General features: G+C 40.6%; 1 protein-coding gene across 3 annotated transcripts; it reads right to left on the reverse strand.

Annotated features, from left to right (window-relative positions):
* Nucleotides 1–28: 28 nt before the first annotated feature.
* Nucleotides 29–9842, reverse strand: LOC102385199 (heterochromatin-associated protein MENT-like). Of its 3 annotated transcripts, XM_006024957.2 has the most exons (8): nucleotides 9783–9833; nucleotides 7586–7772; nucleotides 6985–7071; nucleotides 5644–5781; nucleotides 4971–5088; nucleotides 2455–2597; nucleotides 1254–1421; nucleotides 162–566 (listed from the first exon to the last, which is right to left on the reverse strand). In XM_006024957.2, exons 2-8 carry the CDS (start codon nucleotides 7751–7753, stop codon nucleotides 162–164), a joined length of 1227 nt encoding a protein of 408 aa, XP_006025019.1. In that variant the 5' UTR covers nucleotides 7754–7772; nucleotides 9783–9833. The 3 variants fall into 3 exon arrangements, with proteins under 3 accessions (XP_025061511.1, XP_006025019.1, XP_025061512.1); XM_025205726.1 differs by lacking the exon at nucleotides 9783–9833 and having other exon boundaries at nucleotides 29–566; nucleotides 7586–7753; XM_025205727.1 differs by lacking the exon at nucleotides 7586–7772 and having other exon boundaries at nucleotides 9783–9842.
* Nucleotides 9843–13983: the final 4141 nt, after the last annotated feature.

Here is a 13983-nt window from a genome sequence, read left to right on the forward strand (position 1 = left end):
TAAGGCATAGTTGTTCCTGAGGTTGCCCATGTTGGAACTAAAGAAGGTGGCTGAGCAGGGCTATGAGTAAGATTACAATCAAGGCAGGGGTTGGAGAGCCAGATATTTTCCAGCTGCAGAGCGAACTTCTGATGCTTTTTGTTAGCAGAAAGTAATACCTTCTAGGGGGAGCAAAATTTTCCAAAGAAGAGGATGCTCTTGGTTTTGTTATGCCTGATGAAGAAAAGGAAAGGGTGATCTGCCTTAAATTTTATAGCCTTTAGATGTGCTCTCTCTGCTATAACAATTCCAGTGGCAGCTGCTGCCTCAGTACCTTCTTCATTGACCTCAACAAAAGACTTGTGAAAAATTTTTGACAAAAACAGATCCTTTTTGACAGACAGCCCCGTGAAATCTGCCTGACCTGGGCTAAAGGCGTCTGGCATCCCCATACTGCTCAGAGTCAATTTGAGGTCATATCCCTCTTCCAGCTGGATCCTGGGCAGATACATTTCCACTTCCACTTTTGCCATTCTGTCTGGGCTGGTCCATTCAGCTAACTTCTCATAGGTCAATTCTCTTTCTAGCTACAGTGAATCAAGAAAAAGTTTATTAGAAAACTTAAGTTAAAGTGCAAGTTCCTGAGTGACTTTTGCTCTCATTTTCTTCAATAGGAGGTGAGGTTACTTTGCTTCTTGAAGAACTGCATCCACAGAGCCATTCCTTATCTTTGATATTTTTCACAAATAAAGAAATATCTGAGTTCATGTAATATTAATAATAATATTAATAATTAACAATAATCTATATGCATGGAAGGGACCCATATCTCTTGTCCTAACATACATAAGATGTGTACCTATCAAAGTGACATCCTTTTGCTGCAAACTTTGTCCTGTCCTTCACCCCCAATTTTTTGTTCATCTCTTTCTTTGTATCACAACTGAAATTAAATTATAAGCTCTTTTGGATGTAAGGCTATTGTTTCCATTTAATCTGGAAAATACCTTTCAGTCATAGCCATTGTATCACTAACAATACATGATACCAATCATACCACTTCTGTTGTACCGTTGCTAATACTGTCAGCAGAATAGGTCAGCTTTATTTAACCGTTTTCAGCCTGTGCTCTAGAAGGCTCCTACATGCTATAAAAGCAACAACAACTGCATGCACTGATATAGAAAATATTGCCAAACTATGAGCATTTCCCTGCAATGAAGAAATATTAAGTTCCATTTTAATTCATCAGAACTATGGTATAATGGTCTTACCAGTTCCAGACCAGTAGCACTATCACTGATGTCATCTGGTAGGAGGATGAACATGCTGAGTTCATTTTTGATATATGGGAGCTCGATGATTTTGAGTTTCATTGTGTCCATGCAAAGTATTTTAAACATATCTTTCAAAAACATCATCTGTACTGGTTTAGTCTTGGTCTGTCAAATATATATAAATAAGGAAATAAGTACTAAATTTTTGCATTATCACCAAGGCTGACTTGTAAGGTTCACCTCATTGTACCATGACATTTGGTTCACCTCATTGTACCATGCTACAGCACTTTGACACTGAGATTGTAGGGAACTCCTAGGCACAAGGAGTCAGAGGTCACTGAGAGGAGGGTTTCCTTTGGTTCCCTTCCCCACCCTGGCAGAAAGGGAGATATCTTTTCAGTGTTTGAAAAGTTGCTCGGTTACAAAACAACGCTTTTCAAGGGGTGTTAAGAAATTTACATGGTTTTCACGATATTCTCTTCTATTTCACTTTTTGTTTGTAACCACTGAGTTCCAGGGGAACATAAATGAAGGAACACAAATTCTTAAAGGGAAAGTCAAGACAAAGCTGTCAAGTCAGCGGAAATGATACAATGCCATTGACTTTGACTCTTACATAGCCTTTTACATCCTCTCTGGAAATGTAGCCAAGATTTGCTCACATCTCTGTCATCCAGTAAGTGTCACAGTGTGTTCATTAAAATTGCCTAGTTTTCTGGTACCCAGCAGCCACTCCTTGAAGGCCAAACACACGTTTCAAACACTGACCTAACATATGCGGCTGATGGAATTAGTAATAAAGTTGTCACCCCAAATTACTTAGACACTACCAGTAGTTTTAAATGCAAATGGTCCATCTACACAAGGCGCTATGGTGCTGCAGCGTCCATTGGCAAAACCATGATGCTGCTGCTATGTCGCCGTAGCAATGTCCTCCCACATAGCATGTTGCTGCAGTGACAGCAGCCAAAAATAACAGTGTGCAGCTGGCACCGTGCAGTATAGGCTGTTACTGCACCATCTTTTAGTACTTCCAAAAGGAAGTAATAAATGACAGCACAGTAATAAAGGCACCATATGGCCACGTGTAGACATGCCCATACAGTTGTAAATACACACAGAGTGCAGGTGAACGACTACTATGCTCTTTGGATGTTTCCTACAGTTAGTTAACAAGGAATTTCGGGAAACATACCTTGCTAACCCTGAAGGGTCTTTCAAATGTGTTTTCCTTTATAAACTGCTTTTCCCATTTTCCCTTGAAATAAATGGCATTTACCAGGACCAATGCAGTCCGTGAGTCAACAGATCCTGTAGGCAGCAGATCCTGGATTGTCCCTTTCAGATATCAGAAAAATTGAGGTTTTTATTCCAATATGATACTGCAAGTGACTTGTTATAAAGTTGTTTCTTTTTTGCCCAAGTAGTTATCCAGTGTCTGAGCCTCAAAACCCTACTGTGTCTTTACATGTGCTGGGGCGGGGGGGTGGGGGGGGGTGATGACTCTGAAACTTATGCTAAGCTTGGGCCTACTCACAAAAGTTAAAATACAGAATAATAATGCTAACTGCATATTGCAAGAGGATGCGAGTTCATGGCTAGGCCATCTAAGAAGGAATAATGAAGTATCTCTTCCAGCTTATCTTGCTATATTCAGAATGATTTCAAGCAGACTCTTAGTTGTCTGGTGTGTAACCATATGAAATGTCTATCCTTGATTAATTAGTATGGTAAATATTTCTTTTGCGACTAACTAGCGTTTATGTGCAGGAAGAGACATTCTCCATATGTAATAGATGTCTCCTCATGATTTAGTATGTTTTTCTTGGCTATTAATCAGTTTCTTGATATGTTTCAAACTGGATAACCTCTTGTTACTGAAGAAAGTAACTCATTCAAATTAAACATTTCTGATAACCAGTAATGAGCAGGTTTTTCCTGTCAATTACTGCTTGGGATTCTTTCTTGATTTACACAACTAAAAGAATGTTTTGAAGATGCTAAACTAAGGGTATAAAAAGGCAGTAAAACAGCAAACAGCGTGCACATGCTTCAAGAGTGAGAAATCTCTTTGACACCAGTTGCTGATTTGCCTGACTTACTCGAGAAGTTGAAGAGAAACAGACCACCTCTTTGTCGCCTGTTTGGTGAGAAATCATCACCTTATAGCTAATTACCGGACTTTGATTTGGTTTGGGCTTGCTTGACTTGATTTTAAATACTTGTAGTAAAGAAAGCCTTTCTGTTACTCATCGAACAAGGTGTTGTGTCAATCCCTGGGCTAGTCCGGAATCCTAGGTTTTTATTGCTAACAGGGGGCAGGGGCACTTTAATTAGAGCAGCTCTCAGGAGCTGCTCTAATTAAAGTGCCTGCAGTGTCTCATGTATTGTGTCCCACATTTCAAAATGGCAGTGGGGGTGCATTAACTAAAGCTTGTTTAATCAGCTTTAGTTAAACTGCCCCCACCACCACTTTGAAGCACGGGGATGCTGAATACATGAATGCCAAGGCTGCTAGAGCATGCTAATTAGCTTAAATTCCCTGAATGTGACTGAAAACACAAGTTAACTCTTCTCTCTCATGGGATCTAAGGTAGCGTAAATATCTGTATAGTTCTGTTAGCTTTGATTGAAACCTCTTCTTAATTAATCCCTACATGATAGGGCAGACAACTGATACATTCTGTTATGCAGCAAGAGAGAGAGGAGAGTTACTTTTACTTCTCAGGAAGTTAATTTACATTTCAGTTCTTAAGAAATACTGAGAAATAGTTCAGTGGAAGTTTAATGTGCAAGTCCTGACTTAAATTCCCTACTCTGCTTCTGGGAAGTCTAGTCCATGTTTCCTACCTCCCAGAGGAGGGCCCCAACCTCTAGAAAATGTGTTATTCTAGGGTAGGAAGATGGGTTCATCCTTCAATTAAATTTATCATTTAATCAATCGAGGCTGCTCCAACACACTGTAATTACAGCACATCAGAACAGGAGTCATGAACATCTACAGGCATCTGTTCTCACTAAGTGATTTTTCAGGCCTATTTCATTTTCCCTTAAAAAAAATCTCTAATTAATTTTTTCTCTTTCTCTTTCTTTTTTAAAAATTTTGTTACTCAAGGACATGTTGGAGAGGAGTTACAGTGTGAAAGGTTCATAAAAAGAGCCTCGAAACATAACACTTGATGCCTGATACTTCACTGCCTTTCCCTTGTAAAAGCCAGTCATATCTGTTGAAAGTAGGTATAAATGTCAACCAAACCAGAACGGCATAATTTTCTTCCTGCTTCTACAGCCCTTTGATCTGGAGCAACTCATAACACAAGTGAACAAGTCTGCTAGGAATTAGGACAGCAAAATGGAGAGTTCTTGGGGTAAAATCCTGTGCTTGTAGTTCTGTGGTTGACTGGGGCCTATGAAGAAAGGAACCTTGCAGGGTTGGAAGTCAAGGTTAGAGGGCTATGCTGCTGTCTTCTAGCACTTCTCCCCATGGCTCATGCCTATCTATGGGAGTCTTTCCACTGTATTCAGTAAGTTCTTTGATAAAGTACTTGAAGCTGTTCAATTGCCTATCTGCCTGCCCGCTACCTCTCCCTCTGCTATTTCCATATTAGCTACTAGGGTATTTGTATATATGAGAAATGAAGCTATCCATCACAGGGCATAGCAGATTGTGGTGGCAGAAAGAAGAGGTTTTGGATTTGCCCCTTAGCTTACCCTCAGTTTGGTTTGTGACCCAGGAATTGATCTCTTTTCTGGCTTGTTCAGCAGCCGTCCTAAAGTTAACTGCTTGTGGCTCTGCACAGTAAAATTTCTTAGCAAGCTGTAAGTACCTCTGAAAATCAGAACAGGAAAAATGTTGTTTTTCCATTTAAAATAGGTACTACAATAAATTCACGTTGATGTTGCTGATGAAATTGGATTATTGTATAATATAACAATATTACATTATTAAAGGAAGCACAATTCAATTTATATTAAAAGCAGTGTTTTAAAAAAATATCTGCCCTAACAGTAAGGTCATCTACACAATAAATTTTGCATTCTATGGGAAATTCTGTCATTTCAAAATTTCTTTTAATCACAAATTAGAACCAAGAAGTCAAAATTTTGATGTGTACTATGGAATGAAAAATCTGGCTATTTTGAATGAATTATGAAAATGAACTTATTGATAATGTGGAACTTTATGCTGCTTGCTGCTTTACAATGTAGGCTTCACTACAATACAACAGTCAGAATTATAAAGAAGAAAGAAAACATTTTAACACTACTGTAATAAAAGGTTTCAACTGGAAACATTTTGACCATCTCAGCAAAATATAAAGAGTTAATACCAAAAGCATTTTTCAGAACTTTCTCTTCAGCTTAGTAATGCCCCATAACTTACCTGAATCAGGGGAAAAGTCTTTTCTTCATACAATCTGTTGGCAGTTTTAAGCTCATAGTTTTTGTTAGGTTTGTTGATTGCAGATAACAGTGTCTTAAAACCCACATGGATTTCTCGAGTTTCATCCTGTTCAGGTTCCTTTAAAGAAGACACTTGGAAATTATGTTTGCACCTGAAAATGTTGTACCTTCTTTAATTCCTTGTAACATCTAAGGGCACTTGTACATATGACTGGGCGGGAGGGGGGTTCCATGTTGTCTCAATCTGTATTCCTTAAATTGACATGCTGGATGTCAATTTATGCCGTCAGTGTGTACACGTGACAGGTCAAAAATCTCCAAAACTGCTCCATGCACTATTCAAAGTTAAATAAGTTAGGGGGCGCCACATAACAATTCAACCCCACTGACCTCTTATTACTAAATTACTGTAGGGGTCACCTATAGCTCATACAATGCTGATCTGTGCAAATCAGCAACAGTTGTTTAGTTTCATTGACTGACATATTTAAGGTGTAATTGACATTGTCAATCATATGTCATATCATATGTCAATTATATTGTAATTTCAGTACTTTCATTAATGTAATAATTTAATACACATATTTTAAAACATTTTTTCTTTCCTCTTTTTGTAATTAAGTATTATTTATTATATTTTAATGTTTTTTATTATTATTTTATAACAGAAAGAGATCATAGAGTGGGGGTGGGAGGAAGGAGCTGCAGGGCAGCCCCAGAACAGGCTCTAGACAACCCAGCCAGAACAGCCCTGGTAGCAGCAAGCACATCCGCTGCCAAGTCCAGCTATTGCCTAGCACCCAGCACTAGCCGCTGCTGCTCATCATGGATAGTGCCACCTCTTTCTCTCTGTCTCCCCTTTCTCTTCCAACTGCCCCCCACATCCAGCATGGTCCTGCAGCTTACACCAGCTCCTGGCCCATGCACTGGAAACAGTGCTGAGTGGGAACAAGAATCAGCTGCAGACAGAGGCGGCAGCTTCCCCCTGGAGATTGGGGCATCCTCTCAGGTCTGCAGGTGATGCTGCTGCATCAGCACATCAGCTACGATCCCAGGCAGTTGCCCAATCCCCACCAGGAATCTGCAGACAGTGTCCACACCTGATGTCAGGATGCAACCGGCGCTGCTTTTGGCACATGAGGTGGTAGCTAGTGTAAGCTGTGGATGGGGCCAGGATGGGGCTGCCTGCCCAGCACGATGCAGCAGCTAGAACTGCTGGCTCCCTACAAGCTGGATCCTATGACTTTGTGGCTGCTGACCCACAGGCCAGATACAATCAGTTGCCAGGCCGGATTTTGCCCACCTCTGTTCTAATACATACCATTTTCCTTTTCCTGGGTCTCCCACGAGAGGGATTCGATGACTGAGGGGAAACAACAGACTTCTCCTCTTTGTTAAAATGAAGAACCTGTAAGCAAAGTTTGCAAAGATAATAAATACACACACACACACATGCACAGTATTTATTTTAGAGTAAAATGAATATTAAGTACATTTCTAGTGACATGAGTTAAAATCTTACTTATTATAATCAATTCGTAATGCTCATTATTTCTTAATTTGCAATCAGAGATACTTAGCACTTTTATCTTAAATCATTCAGTTTAGATGGGAACAATGTAATAACCTGGCAGTTCCCAGGAGGCCTTCAGCTGGCCTACAATCTGGCCCATCTATAACCAGAATTTGGCTCAGAGTATCAAGAAATATGCACAGCATATGATACCTACAAGATATTTTCTCCTAGTGGCACAAGGTGGGAACCTCTATGAAATAAATTAAATTTGCAGTCAATTTATTCCCTAAAGTCTACGTGCATTTTATTCACCATTTTGTTTAACACCGTACAATCAGCTTGCTGTAGCATATTTAAGAACCAGCTATTATGTATGTACCGTGGATAGTAAAATTTCAGAACCAACCTCAGCCATCTCGGTTGCAGTGTTACCTCTTGCACCCAGGTAGACCATCGCCAGACCGGTGGAGATGCTCCAAGGGGAAAAGAAAATGTTTTCTCCCTTAGAAGATTCATTCAGCTTCTTGAAAAGGTCAAGGGCAAAACTGCCATTGGATATTGTGAGTAAATCCATTGTTATAACCTAGGACAAACTGTTGACAGACAGGATGTCACTACCCCTTCACTCCTTAATTCTAAAGAGCAGTTGAGGTGCTGCCGTGGAGTGCCATGCTTCCTCTTCAATGTAGTGTATTAAATATTCATATAATATGCAAAGTATTGTGCAGACATGAAATAAAACAAATACAAACTTTTGTGAAGAGACACACCAACAGATTTTTTCCCCCTCTAAGTTTTATCCTAGCTGATTTTGCTTTTTTCTTCTTTTTAATTTTTTCTTTGTTGCCCAAGGATGTTCCAGTAGACTAACTGGGAACCATTTCCTTTTGATTCCTGGAATAATTCTCTTTGACTCCTGATTCTGAGATGGCAGAAGAGGAGGAGGACTATTCATGAATGGGCTAGGTTTTTTCCCTTTTTAGTCCTCATAACTTCCTTGCTACCTCAATACCTGCTAAAGGAACCATCAGTTTGATGAACGATATGTGCTTATTCTCCAAACGGACACAGTGAGTTACCTAACAACAACAGTTGGGTTTATTAATTATTTAAACCAAGTAACACCTCCTGTCTTGTGAACTTCTAGCTTCTAGGCATCATGATTTAGTTCTATTTTTCTTCCTGGTTTAGGTTTGTAGGAAAATAAATTCTCTAGCTTGTTATTTCTCCCCCTCTGCCCTCTTTACCTCCTAAAATAACATCCACATGATTTTAAAAAATAATTCTGTTATACATGAATTCACCACATTTTTACTTTTCCCCCATCAACATATATACCATCTCTTGAATCTTATAGTTTTATGAATGAAATCCTGGGCCGAATTCTGAGGCTCTTCCTTTGCCCAAGCAAAACTCAGTGCAGTGAGTGTGAATGCTGCCTAATAGAGTTACATCCCCAAAGGATTAATGGTCCTAAATCCTTCTCAACTTGCACTATGGACATTAAAATTAAAAAGTACAATATTTAAGTCCCTGGCTAGTTGCCATGTATTATTGGAAGTATCTAAAATCTCCAAGTGCCTCAGTTTTTGTCATAAAAATTCCCCAGACCCATAAAGTTATGCTTCTGTCTTCAGTTCTTATGGTGCTGAGCAGCTAGGAGCCAAACTGACACCTGGGCTCTGGCAGGTGCTTCAGATTAGTTGCTCCTCCACCTATATTGTCTAGGAAGCCTGATCCTATGTGTATTCTTGGAGCACAGGTGACAGATTGGGCTGTGCCCAAAGTAGGGAGGTGAAGGTGGTTCAGGTGCAGGAGGTGCTACCATCATTCACTAATTCCCATATTTAGTAGCTGAATCTTTCCCTCAAGATGTTGGAGAGTTGGGGTCCTCTCCTTGAGAGTATTCAAACTTACATCTACCACCCACCAGAAGAGCACTCAAATCACTAAACTACTATAGGTGAGATTTCTTCCTTCCGTCCCATTAGATGTGGAAGCTATTCCTTTTTTATAGATTCAATGAGAGGAAGCAAGCTGGAGCATAGTTTTCTAGGCTATGCTTATAGCACTCACCTGGAAGAGGAGAGACCAGGGAGCTATTTAAGAATTGTATACAATAATTGTTTAACATAAAATACTTAAATTTACTGGAACCCATGTCATCCCCTTTCCCCCGTGAGTATTCTGATTATTTGGTTGTAGTCATCCACTCATACTCTGTATGATGCAATTTATTACATCGAAATTGAACATGTTTCAACAGGAAGGATGGACCCATCTTCCTACCTCAGAATAACACATTTCCTTGGAGTTGGGGCTCTCCTCTGGCAGGTGGACAACATGGGCTAGGCTTCTCAGAGGTAGAAGAAGGAATTTAAGCCAGGACTTGCGCATTAAACTTTCACTGAACTATTGCTCACTATTTGCTAAGAACTCTGAAATCTAAATAAACTTCCTGAGAAATAAAACTCTCTCTTTCTCTCTCTCTCTTTCTCATTGCATGGCATAAAACATACTAGTTGTCTGCCCTATCATGTAGGAATGAATTAAGAAGAGGTTTCAATCAAAGCTAAATAGAACCGTACAGATATTTACGCTACCTTAGATCCTGTGAGAGAGAAGAGTTAACTTGTGTCTTCAGTCACGTTCTGGGACTGCTTGTTAGGCAACGAATAAGTTTAGAAATATAAAACAGTTTGCACCTCCCTCTCCTTCTACCCTACATCCTCCACCCTTATTTCCCTGGACATTTTCCCCACATAGCAATATTCCTTCTCCCCACCAATTTTCAGAGCTTCTGTTGCAAGTCTGAATAGCTTGCAATTGAACAACATTTAAATAGCTTGAAATACTGAACAACATTTAAACAGCAGTCTGTGAGATTTAATGGATGAATGCAAACAATGAAGCTTCTCTAAGTCAAGGTTGTTTGTGCTTTCAACACATACAGAAGGAGGAGGGCAAATGTTCCTATCAGTGGCAATGCGTAGGGGGTACACAGGTGTGCATGTGCACCCCCTGAGAGCTGTGCACCCCCTGACCAGCTGTGCTCACTGCTTAGATGATGGACAGGGAGGGCAGGCGGAAGCACTGGTTTCCCCCCTGCAAGTGCTGGCCAATTGCTATAATCGCTCTAGCCACTTTCAGTAGTGGCTGGCGCACTGGACCCCCCCCCCCCCACCCCCCCAGCACTCCACCCCCCCACCCCTGCAACCCTGGCCCCCCCCCCCCCAGTCCACAGGATCTCTCACCCCCCACTCTAGGTCTGCAGGATTGCCCATAGGGGGACCCCCCTTGTTGGCAGGACTGGTCGCTGTGGGGGCACGTGGCCCCCCCGACTAAGGAGGCACCAGTGGCTCATGGGCCCTATTCCTTTTTTTCTTTAAATATTTGAACTGAAAAGCATCAGCTGTTACACAAGACAATCCAGGTTCATTGCACAGGCTACTGAAGTATTAAAGCAAACTTTAAAGCTCCAGATTGTTCACACTGAAACATGAAGGAAAATATATTGCAGCCAAGAGTTCCCTCTGTCAGAGATGGCAGGAAAGGAATTTTAAAGTGTACACCTTTCCTAAATGCACTGCCTTTTCCTTGTCTTATTCTACAAGGCAGTTTTTTTAAGAGGAATATGTTTGAATCCTCATAGCCATTAAGTCAAATGAAATACTTACTTCAGGATAGCTCATCTTTCCCAATCAGGAACCCCTTCCTGAATAAAGCCCAGAAGAAGCATAGTCACAGAGGCAAAAATGATAAATAATCTGTTGGGTGGGAGTTCTAAAGCATATGCTGACAGGTGGAGATATTTTGAAGATGCCTGCACTATTTCATTTATCCTCTGAATTCAAGGAGTTAGAAATCTCTCCAAACCACAAAACCATTTAGAAAACTCAGTTTAAGTATTTTAGTCCATTGAAGTTGTTGGTTGCAATAGAACAAACAATGCAACAGGAAAATGTATAGAGATGGGGATTTTGCACAGCCAGACTACAAGACAGGTAGGAGAAAATATTTAGAGCTGGATTCTCTGTTACTTTGTTTTATACCAGTATAGCTGCTTGTAACCATTATTGAAACAGAGAAGGCAATGGAGACTCAAACTCTACTAGACTGTTGACATTGCAACATTATAAAGGAGAATGTTGTAAGAAAAGACATGTTCTATTTACATTCTGTGTTACACAATTGATTCTTGTACAGCAGTTAGTTACCAACAGGTCACATAAATGCAAAGTGAAGAGAATACCTGCAAGCAACCCAAATACAGGAGAAAAATCTCCAGTATGAAAATAGAGATCATGAAGCAATTTTTAAATTGAATTTTTTTATTGCAGTCATGCATGTATGTTACGAAAGCATGAATCTGATTGAATGAATCATACTTCCAGGGAAGTGTTCCTATTTGTCCCAGCTGAAGACCTGTCCCTACATGCGAACTCTTTTAGTCCATTACAGCTTTTTTATTTTTTTCCTCAGAAGCAGTTCTTTACATCAGACTTTTTTTGTAACTGCACTAGGAAAAGAGTGCAGTTGACAGTTTATATAGGAAATAACTCTAACTTTCTATTGCATATTTGAGAGTTATACCTAAAACACCACCCCGAGCAGACCTCGTGGTCAGTTGCACTGTTGGCTCTCCCCCAACCGCAACAGAGATTAGCCAAAGACACAGGAAAATGAAGAAAAATTACCCAAAGTATTTAGACATTCAAGATGATTTCTTTATGGTACATTTCTGCTGCTGATGCAAGATCCTGTTTAGTAACAGACAGCTGGGATTCTGGGGGTACCAGAACATGTCCAAAAGGAAGAAGAAAGAATGACCAGCTATAGAAATGAGACACTGCTATGTCATAATGGTTCCAGTAGCAGGTAATACCACTTCACAGCACTCCACAAGGCACTTTAACAAAGCCTTGCTATAAAGTCAGATAGGTTTTCCTTGGACTTCTAATTTTACTCTTTCTGCTGGTTTTTTGAGGGTTTTTTTGCTTTATGAAATCCCTCATTTTGGACACAGGGAATGCTCTAGCACAGTAGAGGCCAAACTTTTTTGGCAAGCATGGCACACATTAGCCCTGCACCCTGCCATTGCAATCCTCTTCTTCTGCTTGATCTACTTTCTGCTTCCTTTTATACGTTCTCTCCCCAGTCTGTTACTTTGCTTTGTGCCCTTTGACCTATCTGCTACTGTGCCCCCCACCCCCTCCTCACACACATAGGTTGCCACTTGTGGCACTTGTGCTGCAGATTGGCCACCCTTGCTGTAGCACAATAAATTTCCAATCTGCTTATTGCTGGTTACGGTGCCAGGTGGTTACTTGTGTCATAGCTACAATAGGGGAATATCTTACTAGAGTAAGGCTTCATCTTCAACTAGAAGACAGTAATCTCCCCTTTCATCTTCAGATGAATAACATTGCTACAAATGTGTTCACCTACTCAGTTGTCTACAGGGTAGTTCTTGATAGGGAAACTGGAGAAGTCAGCAGAGGGGGGAAAGATAAATTAGATATTTTCTGGTTGGAATAAGTTTAGAAAGAGATGGCACTGAAATGGACAGAGAAAGGAGAAAGCGTCCCACAAAAGTATAGTCCCTAATTAGTGATAGACCAACTCCAAAGCTTCAGACTATTGCCTCTCATCCAGATTATCTCAACCCTTCTAGATGACCAGCATACATCAAATCCAGCTTTTATTTACTAACAGCTTCTCCCCACCCTTGGCAGAGCTGCCTCCTTCCTGTTTACCTACATACCACTTTTCTTGGCACAGGGTTGCCTGCTCCCCACTTTTCTGGGGAGGTCCTGGCACATAAACTTCTTCCACCCAGCCTTGCCTTGAAAAGAGCTAGAAATGTACACAGAATGGGCTCTTGTACACATCATGATTTTTACCCTTTCTTGCATTCCAGTGGCATTACTGTTTGCACATATGGGTTTTCCTGACACTTTAAAAGTCTTTCTGGTGCACTAAAGTAAAAATTTGATTCATCAGGACATAGTTTACTTTGGTTTGCCGTGATTTAAAGCCTCGCGTCTATGGATTCGTTACTTGCAAATACAAATCACCCCTCCCTCGAACTCACATGGAAAATCCTCAAGCAATTGCAACCCATACTAGAAAGAGACCCTATTCTTAAAGACATCTTCCCAGAGCCACCCATCCTAGCTTTCAAACAAGCACCGAACCTCACCAACCTCATCACCAGAACAAACTTCCAAACTTCCTCAGGCCTGGAACACACCGAATGGATCCAGACCATGCCATGGCAAAACCTGCCAACACATCTCCATCACCCCGACAATCACTACACCCCACAACAGAGCCATCAGGACTCCTGGATCTTACAGCTGCACCTCTAGAAATGTAATATATCTCATCCAATGCAGCAAATGTCCTGATGGAAAATACGTAGGAGAGACCAAACAACAACTGCTATGGGCACTAAAATGGCCCCACAGTATGCCAACCTTTTTATGAGCCACCTGGAAGAAGACTTCCTCAAGAACTGCACCATCAAACCCTTGCTATACTTAAGATACATCAATGACATCTTCATCATTTGGACTGAGAACCTGCAATCTCTGATTGAGTTCCATCAGAAATTCAACAATCACCATCCCTCCATCCGACTTTCTTTAGAATACTCTAGCACCAACATCTCCTTTTTAGACACAATGATCAGTATCCAGAAGGGTAAAATACAGACCACGTTATACAAGAAACCCACAGACCAACATACATATCTGCACAGAACCAGCAATCACCCTAAACACACCAAAAAAGCTGTGATAT

Source organism: Alligator sinensis, unplaced genomic scaffold (genome assembly GCF_000455745.1).
Source record: "Alligator sinensis unplaced genomic scaffold, ASM45574v1 scaffold342_1, whole genome shotgun sequence".
Classification (NCBI taxonomy): Eukaryota; Metazoa; Chordata; order Crocodylia; family Alligatoridae; genus Alligator; species Alligator sinensis.

What these genes read in the sequence shown, in the direction of transcription:
- LOC102385199 (XM_025205726.1), bottom strand. Translation starts at nt 7,753, where the DNA reads ATGGATTTACTCACAATATCCAATGGCAGTTTTGCCCTTGACCTTTTC. An exon ending in GACCCAGGAAAAGGAAAATG is followed by an intron (nt 5,782 to 6,984) that starts GTATGTATTAGA and finishes TCTTCTTTAAAG; the next exon opens with GAACCTGAACAGGATGAAAC. An exon ending in GTGCTACTGGTCTGGAACTG is followed by an intron (nt 567 to 1,253) that starts GTAAGACCATTA and finishes GATTCACTGTAG; the next exon opens with CTAGAAAGAGAATTGACCTA.